Here is a 17,554-nt window from a genome sequence, read left to right on the forward strand (position 1 = left end):
CAAGAAAAAAAAAAAAAGAAATTAAAGAAAAAAGAACAAAAATTTTTTAAAAATTTTGTTTCAAAATTTAATGACTTAAGGGAACAGCAATCATTTTATTATCTCTCATAGTTTATGTGGGTCAGGATTTCAAGAGTGGCTCAGCTGGCGGTTCTGGCTCAGTGTCTCTCACAGACCAAAGCAGATGGGGGCTGAGGCAGGGGTCTTGAAGGTGTTGGCATTTATATGCTCGTATAATTCCACTTATAGGCTGGGAAGACTTAAGCAGCTGGGGCTGGAACAACTGGAGCGCCTCAGGCACCTTTCTCTCTCCGTCTGTGATCTGCAGTCTCTTCACGTGGTCTCGCTAGCCTGGAGACTTCTGGAAAATCCAGTCCTCTCATCTTCTCACATGGCATCTTTGGTGCCTTCACTTATTGCCTGTGCTACCCTAGCCTTTGCAGCTCTTCAGCCTCCCTCTTGCCATAATTCCCTTTGCCCAAGCAGACGCAAGGGCCAACCCAGGTTCAAAGGAAAGGGGCACAGTCTGCCCTTTTTGATGGCAGGTGTGTCAAAGAAATTGCAGACATCTTTTAGAACTACTGCACATTTAGATGCTTTAATTGGCCCCCCTCATTGGATTGCCCTATGTGGGTCACACCAAGTAAAGATGGTTCAGAATTTGTACTAGGCTGAGATATTTTGATTCCCTCAGCGGCCAGAGCTGAAAGTCAAGAAATCTCTCAAAGCTCCAGAGGAGCCCGGACCGGGACAGTGGAGTCTCAGGGAGAGGCGAGCATATGAGATAGCGCAGCTCTCCTCGGAGGTCACATTAATCAATTCCCATTTTCAGCAAAATATGTTTCAAGCCTGGGCTTTGTGGTCTGCAAGTAGGAGACAGTCACCTATAACTTGAAGGCTCAGAGAAATTGAATAAGTTACTCAAACTCGCACAGCTGAGTTGGGGGGTGGGAGGGTGCGGCAGAGATCTGAACCCTGACCTGTGCCACCTCAAAAACTCGTGTGCTCCCCTAGCCTTCTCCCTGGCAGTGTGTGTGTGTGTGGTCAGGGGGCAGGGGTTCAGGCAGCAGAGCCCAGTCCCAAGGGAGAGCCTCTCCCTCCCATCTGGGCCCCTGCGTCCCTTTCCCTGCACCCAGATACCATGGAAATAGCTGTCATAGAAATGCTGCGAGGGAGAGGCAGTGCAAGGGGGCTGCGCATGGCACTGTCACTATATTTACTAGCCACAAAACACACCCCTCTCTTCCCCAGCAGGATGATAGCACGCCAACAGGGAGTCTCTTGAGGATCCCAAAGATTGGGAGGCAGGGCGGTCAGCTTCTCTTGGTGCACTGAAATTTCAGAGTGGAGGTGAGGGGGATGCAGTTCAACTAACTATTGTAATATTAGTTGCCATTTATTGAGTATTTAACAAGCATGGGGTAAGCACTGTGTATGCATTATCTCATTGAACCCTCGTAAAAGTTCTTAAGGTCGAGATTGCTGCCCTCACTTTAAAGGAGGAGAAATGGAGCTTCAGAGATGAAGTCCTTAGGTCACCGAGTCAGGGGCAGGGCAGGGATTCAAGCCCGGGAATGCTTGCACCTGAAGCTCAGGCTCGCAAATGCTGACCCTGTGCTCCGGGCAAGTCCTTCCCCCCAAGTCGTCGGCATTTCAGCAGCACAGTTTGTGCTCCTTTGCATAATAAATATTAATTGAAAATAACACTGCCTCAACCACTAGCACAAGCTGCTGAGATGCCGTGCTGTGTTCTGGTAATTAAACTCTTGGTTGCACTGTCATATTCGCAGTTGTTAAGTCCCCGAACATCCATTCCAATTCAGACGGGAGGTGAGAAAACTTGGGATAATTTGGAGCATGTACAAATTCCTGTCTGTGCTATGGTTTCTAATCATTGATGAGCAAACTTTCTATTTATTTGCCTATTTCATCCTCTTGCTTTACCAGCACTCGACTTTATCTCTGAAGTCTAAATACTACCTCTCTCCATCACTGGCTAGTTAAGAAAAACCTTTTATTGCTATTTTAGGTAGTGGAAAAATGGATGAGGAAGGGAGGTGGGTACCCAGGTGAGGTTTGGCAAGGGCTCCCTTGATCTTTATTTCATGTTATTTTTTGTATTAGGACAGAAACTCCTCCTCCAACTTGATTTTTCCTCATTCCAAAGGCTAGAATCTGAAAATTGTTTCCGTGTTCCCTTTATACAGCTGTTTAACCCACAAGTCTTTTGGGGCCATGATTGTAAGTTGGCAACTTTAGGATCTGACTAGGAAAATCAAAGAAATAGTGAACATTTGGATGGGGATCCATCCTTGGGAAAATAATCTCTTGGTATATATTGTTCTGTAGGAAAGCAAAGTCAATTTACAGACACCTTGTTGAAATGCCAATGGGAAAAATACCAAGAAGATTCTCAAAAGGAAGGCAGGGTAATGGGAATTAACTGTATGACATCCCTTTTTAAGAATTATAACATTATTCATGGTTCCTTTTTTTGTTTCCAGTCTTCTTAGATAATTTTAGTGAACAGAGAATATTTATGCTGCTCTTCATGGTTCATCCCTGTTCTAGTTTGCTAGTGCTGCCAGAATGCAAAACACCAGAGATGGATTGGCTTTTATAAAAGGGGGTTTATTTGGTTACACAGTTATAGTCTTAAGGCCATGAAGTGTCCAAGGTAACACATCAGCAATCGGGTATCTTTACTGGAGAACAGCCAATGGTGTCTGAAAACCTCTGTTAGCTGGGAAGGCACGTGGCTGGCGTCTGCTCCAAAGTTCTGGTTTCAAAATAGCTTTCTCCCAGGACTTTCCTCTCTGGGCTGCAGTTCCTCAAAAATGTCGCTTTTAGTTGCACTTGGGGTATTTGTCCTCTCTTAGCTTCTCTGGTCTGCTTTCAACGGCCATCTTCAAACTGTCTCTCATCTGCAGCTCCTGTGCTTTCTTCAAAGTGTCCCTCTTGGCTGTAGCTCCTCTTCAAAATGTCACTCACAGCTGCACTGAGTTCCTTCTGCTTGTCAGCTTATTTATGTGGCTCCACTGATCAAGGCCCACCCTGAATGGGTGGGGCCACGCCTCCATGGAAATTATCTCATCAGAGTTATCACCTGCAGTTGGATGGGGCGCATTTCCATGCAAACAACGTAATCTAAACATTCCAACTTAATCCCCACTAATATGTCTGCCCCACAAGATTGCATCAAAGAATATGGCCTTTTCTGGCGGACATAATACATTCAAACCAGCAGAATCCCTGACTTTGGTTTTCCCTAATCCTGGTTCCCTAATTCCCTGATCCATTGGTGCTCACCCACCCTAACTTCAATGCTACCATAAGACTTTAAGTTCTTCAATGACACTCATGTAGGTGGGACTTTTATCAGGAGCCTGACCCTACAAGTCGAGGCAGGGAAAATCCATACAGCTGTCGTTCCATGATGCCTGACATTAACAAAGTTACCCTGCTTTGCATCAGGTGCACACTCTGCTATGTTGTACACTATGCAGTGAAATGAGATATGGTCTTTGCTCTCAGGGAGTTTGCAGTCTAGCTGGATAATAGGCAAGTACCTGGCTAGGTACCAAAATCAGTCAAGATTCTTTTGGTGTCAAGTGACAGAAAATTCAACTCAAACTTATTTAAGACAAAATACAAAGGAGATGGAATAGATTGGTTCATATAACCTTCAAGTCCAGGGGAATCTGGCTCCAGGTATGGTTGGATCCAAATACTTACATGGTATTATCAGGAATCTAATTTCTTTTCATCTTTTGGCCCTGGTTTCCTCTGCATTGGCTTTATTATCATGCAAGCTCTCTCTTCCCAGTGGCAAGACGGTTTCTGGCAATCCCAAATAGTTTAGTAATCCCAATGGAGAGAGAGCTGTTGTGTATTTGAGTCGTGTCTCTATTCCAGACATAATCACTGTGGTCAGAGGGATAGAAGGTGCTTATAAGCCTGGTCCACATCAGGTGCCCACCCCTCAGTCTGGGAAGAGAAGTCAGCACCATTTGTACGACATGATCTGAGAGTTGGGGTGGGGGAGCTACCAAAGGGAAATTTGTTCCCTTAAGAATGGGCAGCAGAAGCCAGCAGTTAAATATAACAGATTGCTGCTATCTACAGAATGAAAAGCTTATTCCACACAATGTCCTTAAGTTAGTTGGGGAATGCTCAGGGGATGTCATTAATCATTGGAATTGCCTTCTCCTTGACAAGCAACATCCCTCCCATCCAAGCCAGTCTGGGTTGAACAGGGTATAGGTCTAACATGCAAGAGTCTGACCTGAGTTTGCTCTCTTGCAGTGACCTGGACAGAAATAATATCACCAGGATCACCAAGATGGACTTCGCTGGGCTCAAGAACCTCCGAGTCTTGTAAGCATCAGTTCGTTCTACAGAGCATTTTCATTTTCAGCTCTTCAGCCTTGTGAAAATGCTCCACTGCCCTGACTTCACACCCTCAAACCCTGGGCGACAGGAACTCACCATTCTGCAGCAGAAAGCCCTTCATTAGTGTACTCAGGTGCTCACAGGTTTCTCATTCCATATCTCGAGGCTGCTGCCTGGGCTAGACTGATGGAAGAAGTCAATTCCAGTGACAGGGAAAGCAGAAGGCTATAAAGGAATAAATCAACATGCCCGGCCTCCAGGATGACAGCAATGTCAGGTTGACTAACCATGCTTCCCTTCCATGGAGATTATAATTTCTTCTCCAGGCTGTGCATTAAAAGAGCAATCAGAATAAAAGTTATTTATCTTGTTGCTTAATGGAGAGGAAGGAGGAGGGAGCAAGAGAGTCAGACAGGGTCAGAGCCCTTGCTGAACACCCACAGCCTTGCAGACAGGTAGCACAATTTGAGATGGCTATTGGTGGAAGGGGAAAGCAGGGAAGATCAGGTCTGTTTGCTAAATATTGAACACTTTCCGCCATTCTTAAATCTGTGAGTCATAAGAAACTGCTCAAAGTGCTTGTCCGTTGAAAAGTCTAAGACCTACAGAGGTACAAGAGAGGATCAAATTGATCCTTTTTCCCTACTTGACCCAGAGGTTGATTTTGATGCCTAGCTGTGACTGCAGACCTGGAAAGTAATCTGGCCAATCTGACCACTGCCTTGGTTGTTTATTGTGTCTGTGGAATTTTGGCCAGCAGTCCTTTACTAGAAGTATCATCTAAAGTCATGGCAGCTGAAGCCAAACCCCTTAATTTTGCTAATAGCTTTGTATAATGGAATGAATGTTGCACTAGGGGCAGAGAAAATGGAGTTCTGGTCCTGCTCAAAATTAACTGCCCACTTGAACTTGGGCCATACCTAAGGTCCAAGGTTGTACCTCGTTTCTCACCTATAAATAGGGAATGAACAGTTAGAAGTCCCTTCTAACTCATCATTATATATATAGCACTTAATGGTATTGACATTCTCGTGAACAGTCTGTTTATCCTCAGTATGACTTGGGAAGTATCACTTTTGTAACATTAATTGATTTCCTGTTAGACAAGTAGCAGTAATAATGTTGATAATGATGATGATGATGATGACAACCAACATATATGTGGCACTTACTAAGGACAAAGCACTGTGCTACATAGCACTAGGCTGTCTGTGAGGTAGGCACTGTTATTAGTTCCTTTTTGCAGCAGAGGAAACAGAGGCACAGGCAGGTTAAGTAGTGCCAATGCCACATAGCAGGTAACTGAAGGGGCAGAATGTGAACTTTCTAAGCTCCATGCAGTGCTGCTGTTTATTTGCATGATAGGAAGTCAAGGATGCCATGTGGGCAATGGGATGCCCATTTGTAAATGCAGCCCTGATGGGTAGCCCTGAGATTCCCAGAGCATCAGTGTGTGGGGACGCTGGGATCTGAATGCAGGGCACACAGCTGGCAGGTGCTCTCTCCACCCACCTGTTCTCTAGTTCTTTGGTCCCACACACTCTACTCTCCCCATCCTAGGAGGGAGCACCATACCTTGTGCCAAGTTTTTCTTTTGCCCCAAAAGTCTTGTCAAGTGACCAGCAGCTCTGACTGAAGCATGTTTTGGTCAGAACATAGATAAGGGGTGAGGAAATTCTGAGGTTCAGTTCTCAGGTGACTTTCATTGGAGGTACGTTGGCAGTAAGCTCCTGATTCCAGGCAGTTTGCCAATTTAATGAACAGACATTTAGCATCTCCCTTTTTATCAAATTTTTCTTCTCCCTATATCTGTAAGAGATTTCCTTTTTCACAAGTCAGAAATTTCACCTAATGCTTCATTTTCCAACAAAGTAAAAATTAACCTTTTTTTCTCTTACTGTTACATCAGGAAGACTAATAAAAATTCCAATTTCCATATCAGCTCTCAGCAAATAGAAAGTTTAAAATAATCAGGAAAGATTGTATTAATATCCTCTGGATGGTCTACAACATTCCTTTGACTGTGGTTTATCTTTTCAGTTAATTGGTACATTCTTCTTTTTTGATAAGCAGTGCCAAAGGCCTTCCCCGACCCCCCCTTTTATAGACTCTCTTAATACACCCTGTTTCATTATCTGCCTTAACAACTCCAAGACAGTACCATTCAAGTGGCCCTTTATTACTGTGAAAGAATCTGCTAGGTGGGATAGCTGAAATCCTTTCTCACTAACGCCAATAAAATATCCTGATGTTTTAACCATATTTCCCCTCAATCTATTTATCTTAGCTAGTAACCAAGACAACTATCTTTTTTGAAAAGCTTTCATCATACCTTGGCACATTCCCTGTATCTGTTTCTTATTTACAATTTATAGTGAAGCCAGAAACGACTCAATAGTCTTGAATAATTTGAGCTTGCCACCCGTTTCCATGCAGGACTGTTAGTATGTTACAGGTGAATGGGAGAGGAAGATAAAATGATTGGGGGACTTCAGTCTCATCCCAGGGCAATTTTCCCCAAATGAAGTGCATTCAAGAAGAAGATACAAGAATTGCCTGTAACAATTCTTTCTCCCTCTGCGTGGGAGTAGGAAAAGGTCTCTTCTAGTGGTATCAATTATATTCCCTTTCTTAGTAGTCTTTTGCAGGAATTCTGCACTGCTCACAATGTGGAAGCCAGCTTTATCCCAAATGGGGTAAATAAAAGAGTTAAACTCCACCCCAGCCATCATCACATGGGGCAATTTCCACTTCCGGAAAATAAAACAAAAAAATGATGACAATGGCAAAAGAGCTGAAAATGGACATAGTCTGTGCTCTTCTAATTCAGAGCAGAATCAGGGCATAGACAGCCCTTCTGGATGCCCAGCCCTCCCTGGATTCCCTGTCCTCCTGAAACTGGTCAGTAAAATGAGAGTGATATCAGTGGCTTTAGAGCGTGCTCCTGGTTCGCATCTCAGCCTAGAATTCTGACAGGAGGTTATTAGATCATTCATTCATTGACTCATTTATTCTTCGAATATTGATTAGACATTGAACCTTAAAGTGCCAGGTAATAGGCTGGACCCTGATAGATCTATGAAGTAGGTCTAGAAGAGGCCTTAAATACTTTTATCAGTTAGGGGCTCCCTGGGAAAGAGATGGTACTCACACAGGGCAAATGAGGAGAACTAAATACAGGGATTATGTACACAAAAGAAGCCAAGAAGAGATGGTGCACTTCCTTGGGGCTAGCAATAATGGGCAGCCACTGCTACCTCCTGGGCCTGAAGGGTTACAAGAGCCCAGCAAAGATAGGGACTCCCTGGCAGGACCTGTGGCCTTACGTACAGGGACATATTCAACCTGAAGTGACTTGGCAGGAAGGGAACTAGGGATAAATCCCCAAACTCACTCCACCCACCCTCTGATCTGCTGGTAACTCCCATTGGCCGAACCTATGGGAAACTGGAGATCAAAGAAGCTACTTTATGCAGCCTCCAAGGGCCTGAGCAAGGTGGAGAAGGAACAGATATCTAATACAGATACCAGGCCCTTGTATTCACATCTTCTTTAATCCACATTTCTGAAAGAAGTGAGCAGTATTTGATCAGTTAGTGCAGTACTAAGGGATTCATCATCAGAGGTTGGAGAGAGGCTTCTCTAGAGATCCCAAGGGAATATGACACTCAGCTACCCTAGAGTAGGTCCGTGTTATAATTGAGAAGTAATAACAAGCCCTGTGATTGATTAATTGATTGATTGATAGTACAAGCCCAACTAAAAAAAGCCCCAGTCCCTAATACTGAACTTACTCATTGTTTAGCAAGTTGTACTAATGTGAGAATATTAACAACCCAGTGCCCTCTTTGCCATATGGTGGAATGGAAAAGGATGAGAAGGGAAGGGACTGGACATTTATTAAGCCACTAATTGTACTCTATATCCTGGGCTAGATGACAGCCATACTTTATTCCTTTTTAGTCTCACAAGAACTTGAAAGATGCTTTATTTTCTTCATCTTACTTCTGAGATGTAGATCTAAGACTCAGAGAGGTTGACCAGCTAACCCATATCACACCCTTAAGCTGGTAAGGAAACAGGAGAGCGATTCAAAACCAGATCTGGGAAGCAGACGAGATCGGGACGTAGAAGGCCCACCCCTCAAGAGCCGTGTGACTTTTAACAAAAAATTTTTCCTTGGGCAAGTCTCCTAACCCCCATATTCAATCATTTCCATATCTGTTAAGTGAGGAGCCTATGAGGCCGGTCTACAGGAGCCAGAAGTAAAATAAATCAGAGTGGACGTGGCAAACTGGGAGCCTGTGTTCCCTGGCTGACCTTAGGGGCAATACTCAGTTTTGGCCAATTTTTGATACTGGGAACACAAGAGCTGATTTTTCAGGAGTGTCTTTGTTTATATTTGTCTGTGTGTGTGTGTGTGTGTGTGTGTGTGTGTAACATCCTGCTTTTCCAGAGTTTGCAGTGAATTTTTTAAAAATTAAAATATCATTGAGTCTAAACAAATTACCCATTCCGGCTCTGAAAGACAAAGTTTGAGAAACTTTGAGGGCCCTATAACAGCCTTTTCCTTGATATAAAATCAGTACGTATGTGGTCCAAAGTCCACTTTTGTCTTTTATTCTTTCAATAAGCATTTATTAAGTGGCTGCTGTCCTAGGCAACTGTGCTAGGGCTGGGAGTGTGATGATGAACACAAGTTCCGGGACCTTAGGCATGGGGGGAAAATGGACTAGAAAATTAATCACGAGGGCCCCAGTGTTGTGCCTATGAAGCACAGGGGGTAATGAGGTGTGTGGGAGGTAAAGAAGAGGCTTCCTTCCCTTCCGCCTATCCTTCAGGTGTTTTAGGCACCTCACCTCCCTAATCCAGAGAAACCCACAGCCCTTCCCAACCTCCACCTTTCAAATAAACATCCTTACATCACAGCGGCACCCCCCTAAATACCTGTCAGCCATCAACTGAAATCAGCACATCTGACCCCTGGCCAAGGTCAGCTCCAAGTGGAAACTATGCAGCTCCATTGCTTCACTTCCCTCCTGCTCAGCTAATCTTTTTTAAACGGCCATTTATTTTGTTGGTGTTGTTAGGGCAACAAATGTTTCATTGTATGTTCAATTCTTGGGATATGCCACATGCATGAATCTAGCTCACATAAGCAGGGCTTTTTAATCACCTGTTTGGAGGAGTCTGTGGTCAGCAGAGCCTAAGAATGGAGGCTGTGGCTGGGGGACTTGAAGAGACCTCAGATTTGTGATCAGGTCTAGGCAGACTCTTATCCTCATGGTGGGAACTTCCAGGCCTGGGTGGGGGCAGTCCAGGGGACCAGGCTGGTTTTCTTAGCCACAGGCGTTTTCTAACATTAGCCCCACTCTTTCTACTTGGAGGATGACCCAGAGACAGGGTGAGCCAGGAAGGCCCTATTCAATGAAGTATTTTTGAATCTTGGAGGAGGTAGGGAGGAGATGCTGAATATATATGTGGTTTTTATAAGGATCAGCTTTTACCTCTTTCTTTTCTGTGCAACATCCTGCAGCGCTTGGGGGGACATTTGCTGAGAACATTCTTAAAATAGAGGCATGGAAACCAATCTGTCAGGTAGAAGTGTGCAGGCGGTGAAACCCTGGTTACCGTGACACCAAGCTGGGATGGGAGATATCTTGTCCTACCAGACTGATCCAGGCTGGGAAGGCCCAGAGGGTGCTGGGAGGGTCGGGTGACCTGAGCCCAGCATGAGGCCTCACCGTCCAGCTTTATCCTTGACCATTTGCCGCCTCTGTCGTTCTAGGCATCTGGAAGACAACCAGGTCAGTGTCATCGAGAGAGGTGCCTTCCAGGATCTGAAGCAGCTGGAGCGATTGTAAGTACAGCACAACCTCCTTTCTTGAAAGTCTTCAACAAATTTTTTTAAATTGAATCGGCCTCCTTGTGACCTTGTTAAAAAAAGGTCTCCAATGTTTAATAAGGTTTTTGCTATTGTGTTTAAAGCACATTAGGAGCATATTAAAGAGACACTGAGAACCACTTAAATTCTTTCACTTTGAAAGATCCTAGAATCGGCATCCTGGGTTTTATTTTATTTTACTTTTTTTTTCTTCTCGGGCTTGAGTTCAGTCCAGGTATCTGTGCATGGGGCTGGTTTTCGCCTAAGCCTCAGCCTTCCCTTTCCCAATGAGGGAAGCCTGCAGTTATCCCTGTCGTGGAAACCAGCATAGCTATGCCCTTACTCCTCTTCACTGGAAGTGAGCTCCCCCCCTGCCCTCACCTCTCAGTGCCCCCTGCCCCATTCTTGTGAGCGAGTGGGTGAAGCCTTCCGTGTGCTTGTGTCTCCTCCAAGCGAGCATTAGCCTGTGTCAGGAAGCCCACACACGTTTCCACAAGAGAAAACATTTCCAGTGGGTTAAAAATAGGCTGGCTCTTCTATCAGGAGAAAGGAAAAGGGGTGGGAATGGGAGACCGCGGAGCCTCCATTTGTATTGTTGATTAATACTTTTGCAGAGAGCTCTTGGGTCACTTTGATGATGGGGCCTGCTCAGATAGTTAAGTGGGCAGCTTCACCTTTCCTCAGTTAATCACATCTGGCAGCTCATAACATCTGGATATTTGCTTTCTGCCCTCTGAGCAGGGATTGTCCCCAAGAGCACTTAGTCATGCTGGTGGGCGGCTGTCTTCAGTGCTTCCCTCTGCATCCTGGTTGACCTGACATTTCAGCCCCTTTCTGCAGTTTGGGGACCTGGCGGCAACATCTCGCTCCTCCACCAGCTTACCTGGGAGAGTCACGCTCTAAATAGCTGCCCTGTTGCCAAATCTGATGTGCAGAGATGGGGTTAGGTAAAGTGGTGTGCCTTCCACCAACTTGGTAGCTTTGCAATCTGCCATCCTTTCTTCTGGAGTCATTCCATTTGGGACAATTTGGGAATTGGGAAGGCCCTCATTTCTTGTCATTTAGTATTACTCAGCAAAATCCTTTACTCCCACTCTGTGTGTATGAATGGTCTCATTTATTGCGCTCCTTCTGGGTCAAATGTCAGTCAGCATATGGTCTGCTGTCGTAGGTTTGAAAATATGACACTTATTTCTTGTAAAGAAAAATAGTTATAAAAATAATGGAAGTTGCCTCTGTTTACATTTTCATTTTTAAGTTACCTAAAATTTTCTCCTTATTTAGACCTAGGGAAAAAGAAAATTATTTGTTGAACATGGTCCCTCGGTATGAAATATGCAACATTTACATGGGAAGACAAATACACATTCTTTTGTGAAAAGGCTACTTCTTACTTTGTCTTCTGATCAGAAGCATAAATAAGTTCCCAATTCATTAATTTCATGGTTGTTGGGAGGGAACTAATTGTGCATCTCAGACATGTCAGGAACTAGGCCAGTATTTTATATGCTATCTGTTATTTTATTCCCACAACATTCCTGCGAGGTGTTATTACTCTCATTTTGCAGATGAAGAAACAAAGGCCCAGGGAGGGTAAGCCAAAGAATTGTCAGGATGGAGCCAAGACTCAAAGCCACATCTGTCTGACATCAAAGCCCATGTCCTTTCCTACTCCTGTGCTGCAGATATTAGATGAAGTGTGATCTTTAGCATTGGCCCTGCAAATAGCCTCTCACATACCCATTTAACTCCAGGGAATATCAGGGAAAAATTTTGGCAAAAGGCATTTTTCTCTGGCTTGGTGCACAAGGTTAAATACCATGTATTGCTGGGTAACTGAGGGGATTAGAATTCCAAAGCAAATCTGGCTCTTTCTCTCCTTTGGTGTATTAGTAGGGTAAATGCTAGCTACTGTACCAGATAAACCCTCAAATCTCAATGACTTAACAGAGTGGAAGTTTATTTCTTATTCCTATAAACACCAATATGGGCATTTCTGATTGCTGGGACTCACTCCTCCGAGCACAGACTCAGGGATTACAGGCTCCTTCCATTCCTTAGCTCTGCCATTTTTTAAACATAGTAGCAGTGTTTGTCTGCACTGAGCCAGTGGAAAGGAGAACAGCATGAAGGGTGGCACAAGGGATGTTTAGATGGGCGAGTCCTGGAAGAAGGACACGTCGCTCCTCTTACAGACCTTGACTAGAACTGAATCACACAGCCACAATAAACCGCCAGGGATGCTGTGTGCCCAGAGCAAAGAAGAAACAGGCTTAGTGAGCAGCTAGCCAGTCTCTGACTTATGTTGCAAATGAAGTGAAGAAACCCTTGGTCAGGAAGATGCATGGAAGTATAGGCAGCTGGACTAGAATGCACAGCTGGGTACTCTTTCATTTAAGGTCTTTCAGTGTCATCATGGGCGGGCAGGGGTGTGACATTAATCCTGGCCGGTCTTGATCTGGTCTTGGTTATCCAGTCTGTCCTCAAACAGGCTGAGATAGAGAACGGAAAAGTGCAAGTCTTTGCTATTTACAGTTGAAGAAGCAGATGACTGATTGTGCATCTCTACAGCTCTCTCTCCTGGCTCACCTTGCTTTTGTCTCTATACTCAGTAGTAGACTAATCTTTATTCAGTATACTCTGAAATAAAGACTGGAAAGTGCATTGGTTTTGATAATTCATTTTTAGAGGGATTTCCATTTTTAATGGTTATTATTTGTTTGTTCCCTTGACGGGGAGGGAATTCTGTCCTTCAAAGCTCAACTCAGAATTCTCTCTTCTTCCATGAAGTCCCCCTGCCCCCTGCCACCTCGGACTGAGTTGGGGCGCCTCCTCTAATAACAATCCATGATTATTACTGTCACAGTATTTATTAAACCATATTAAAATGTCCTGTTTTCTCAATTGTGTTCCCACAGATTATGAGTGTGTTGAGGTCAGGAATCATGTCCCACTTAGCTCTTAATCCCAAAGCCAAGTACACGGTGTGATAGTAAATGCTTGAGGAATATTTATTAAATACTTGAATTTTTGTTCTATACCAGTTGTTCTGAACCAGGACCAATTTTGCCCCCCAGGGGACATGTGGCAATGTCTGGACACATTTTTGGTTGTCCCACCTGGGAGATTCTACTGGTATTTAGAGGCAATGAATATTGCTAAACATGCTCAGGATGGTCCCCAGAATAGGAATTTTTCTGGCCCCAAATGTCACCAGTGTCAACAATGAGAAACCCTATTCTCTACCTATTATGTGTCAGATAGCATATTAGACTCTTTACATATGCTCCATCATTTAATCCACACAACACAATTACAAGGTTAGAATTATGTGTCCCTGATATGACACAATACAAAATACAAAGCATAACCTATGAAGTATTCTTGTGAAATATGTTATCCTAAATCTAATTTAGCGAGATCTCATTTCTAGTTTCCAGGAAGTGGACAGGATAGAGGAATAAGTTAAATGCCATTGAGAGGAAACATTCACATCCAGAAGATAACTTCCTGGTGTCTTCAAAAAGTCAATGTCATGAAAAGGGGTGGACTTGACTATTGTAGATTACAAGAAGCCTAGGATAGAAACACTAACACAGAAATTGGGGGGTTCAGTAGAATTAAAATGTTCCAACGTCCATGAATTATCAAGGAAGTGATAATAGTGGCAATGTTTATTGCCTTATTTAATGTATAATGTATGTTGTAATCTGTTGGGCAACCTCTACAAAAAAATAGTAATGTGTGTGTGTGTGTGTGTGTGTGAGCCTAATAGATGGAGAAAGACATAGAATGATACGGAAGTACTTGATTAATTTATGAAAGGCAAAAAAGGAGAGAAAAAGGAACATAGAACAAATGGGACAAATAGAAAACAAATAGTAAGATGATGCATTTAAGTGCAAATATGTAATTACCTTAAATTGAAATGGATTAATACTTCAATTAAAAGATATAGTTTGTCAGTATGGATAAAAAAGCAAACAACAAGTATATGCTTCTTACAAAAGACAAACATTAAACATAAGGAGAGAAAATTTGAAAGTAAAATATAAAGAAGTTGATACAGCTCTATTAAAAGTAGATAATGTAGGCTTTAAAACAAGAAACATTGTTGGAGATAAAGAGAAACACTTCATAATGATAAAGGAGTAAATCTACCAGGAGGTACAGAAAATCTATGTTTGTATGTATGTAACGTAGCCTCAAAGTATTGGTGGAACCAGCAAAAAATTATTGATGGAACTAAGAGGATAAATAAACAAGTTACTAATCATAGTTAAGATACCTTTCTCGGTAACTGTTAGAATAAACAGATAATTATTAGTAACAATAAAGACTATTTCCTTAACAATATTTGCAAAAATGACCTAATTGATTTGAAAAGAACACTGCAACCAACAACTATAAAATAAACATTCCTTCCAAATACATATGGAACATTTACCAAATATTCGTCTAAAGAGCAAATATCAAAGGATTGAAATCATATGGAGCATGTTCTCTGATCACAGCCAGAGCTAAGCTAGAAGTCAATAAAAAAAGCAATAAGTAGAAAATTCCAAAATATTTGGAAATGGAATAATATACTTCCAAATAACCTGTCAGTCAAAGAAAAAAATCAGAGTAAAAATTGGAACATATATTGTTCTGAATGTTAATAAACACATAGTGTGTCACAGTGTGTGGATTGCAAAGTCATGCTCAGAGGAAAATGTACAGCCTTGAGCTATATTATTCGGTGTATAAATTGTATTATGCATACTGCATGTTTAAAAAGAAGAAAGGGTAAAATATTGACTAAAGTATCTATCTCAAGAAGTTAGAGCAAGAACAACAAAGTAGAAGAGCAAAAGTATATGAAATAGAAAACACATAAATAATAGAAAACCTCTACAAGCCCAAATTTCTTTCTAGAAACAAGTAATAAAATGATAAACACTGGTAAGACTAATCAAAAAATAAAAAAAAGACCAAATCACCAGTCTTAAGAATAAAAAAGGGAGACATAGTCTTTTATTTTACAATATTAAAAGGATAAGAGCAAATTTTGAATAACATTATGCCAATGATTTTAAAGATTAAGTGAAATGGAAAATTGAAACAAGAGTGATAGAAAATATGCCTAGTCCTTTATTAAAGCATTATCTATTACATTATTAATTATTAAATTAAATTATTAAATCTTTAATTAAAACATTCCCTCAAGAAAAATCTAGTTTTAGAGGGCTTCACCAATGAATTCCACCAAAGTTTTGAGAAATAAATAGTACCAACCTATCACAAACTCCTTCTATAAAAATAATAAACATTTGCCACTTGGCAAACATATATGCTTGATAGCCAAACTCAACAAGAACATTTCAAGAAAAAATATAAACTAACATTTTATGAATATGTGCACAAACTTCCTAACAAAATATTAGCAAAATGAATTCAGTGGTACATGAAAAGGATAATATATTACAACCAAGTTAACTTATTTGGGAAGTCAAGGTTGGTTTAATATTTGCAAATCCCTCCTCTCAAATAAAAATTTGCTGACCAACTAGGATGGCAAAACCAAAGACACAGAGAAAACATCTACAATAAAACTAGTTGAGAAAATATCCCAGTAACCTCCAATTATAAGTATGTGGTAGAAAACAAACAAACAAACAAACAAAAAACAAACACTAACAACTACAAGACTATTTTAGTATCTGTGTAGAAGAAAATGGGGGAATGGCAACTCAACTTATCTTGACCATGAGACTAGGATATTACCAATATGTACTCATTTGAAAGCATAATGGTCAATTTGAGAAAAGCTGCCAAAATGGAAGGGAGTTCTACAAGATCCAATTCATGATAAGTTCAAAGGAACCATGATTTAATAATGACTGGTACTTGGAGCATATTGGGCCCTATAAATGCTTCAAACCAACAAAATGAGGCTTTTTCCCAAGAAAAGTCTATCATTGAAAAGAAACTTCGGGGAGTAGTTGATCAGAACAGCAACAATAATGGAAATGTAAACTTCTCGATAAAAATGATGGAAGTCATCAGAAGAGTCAGAACTTAGAAAGTACAGGCTGTGTTTTTCATTATTTTTCAAAAACAAGCAAAAATGCACTCTAGAGTTTCAAAGCTAAAAATATTATCCTGCCCCACCCCTCCTTCCTAAAACTAAAGGAAAATTTGTTTCACTTAAGAAACAAACCACCAAAAGGATCATGAGTTTAACTCATACAAAGTTATTTTTAAAGATAGATAAAAAGAAAAAGAAGCATAATAACCCTTCTAGAAACAATTAAAACAGCCCAGAAAGAGATGCCCACAAAACAGATGAAAGCTATAATATAAGAGTTCAAAATTAGCTATAAAAATTTAGGATGATGTAACCTAAAGGAAAACATAAATATGAATTTAAAAAACTCAATAAATTAGATGGTTGGAGAAAAGTAAGACTTGAGAGGAGTGAAGAACTCAAGAAAGGATTTAGAAATAACAGAACATTTTTAAAAAGTTCTGCCAATACCATACTAAAGAAGAACAAATGTGGAGAGTTTACACTACCCAATTTCAAGATCAACAATAAAGCTATAATAATCAAGACAATATAGAATTGGTGAAATAACAGAGACACAAATCAATGGAACAGAGTAGATAGCCCAGAAATAGGCTCACATAAACACAGAGAATTGAATTTTAACAAAGCTACAAAGTCAATTGAAAGGAGAAAGCATAGTCCTTTCAAGAAATGGTACTGTAACAACTGGACATTCATACACCTTACACAAAATTTTATTCAAAATGGATCATAGACCTAAAAATATATGTAAAATATAAAACTATAAAATTTCTAGAAGAATATATAGGAAGAAATCTAGGTGACCTTGGATGTAGTGACAAGGAAAGTTAGAGAAATTGTCACAACCAAGAAAATCATGAGGAGACACCTGATAACACATGATAACTAAATGTAATGTGTTATCTTGGATGGGATCCTGATAAAGAAAGACATCAAGTAAAACAAAGGAAATCTGGATAAAGTATTGATTTTAGTTGGTAGAGATGTATTGATATTGGTTTACTAATTGTGACAAAGGTACCACACTGGCATCAGCAGGAGCCATGTCAAGAGAAAACCATCAGCCAACTGAGCCCTTCCATCTCCGCTGCAGCGCACTGTGACCAGCCGCCCACGCTGCTTTTGCCACTCAGCTCCTGCCTGTTACCCATGGCCTGGCTTGGCACCCTGGGCAGCAGTGGAGGGGAAGGACACGGAGGCAGTGG

The 17,554-nt window shown here is 41.5% G+C and overlaps 1 protein-coding gene across 1 annotated transcript in view; it reads left to right on the forward strand.

Annotated features, from left to right (window-relative positions):
• Window positions 1–17,554, forward strand: part of SLIT3 (slit guidance ligand 3) — a 621,868-nt gene that overhangs the window by 41,247 nt on the left and 563,067 nt on the right. Inside the window, exons 2-3 of the mRNA XM_037798880.1 lie at window positions 4,306–4,377; window positions 10,181–10,252. Coding sequence (XP_037654808.1) covers window positions 4,306–4,377; window positions 10,181–10,252 — 144 coding nt within the window. The remainder of the gene's footprint in view (window positions 1–4,305; window positions 4,378–10,180; window positions 10,253–17,554) is intronic.

The sequence above is a fragment of the Choloepus didactylus genome, chromosome 11 (assembly GCF_015220235.1).
Source record: "Choloepus didactylus isolate mChoDid1 chromosome 11, mChoDid1.pri, whole genome shotgun sequence".
Lineage (NCBI taxonomy): Eukaryota > Metazoa > Chordata > Mammalia > Pilosa > Megalonychidae > Choloepus > Choloepus didactylus.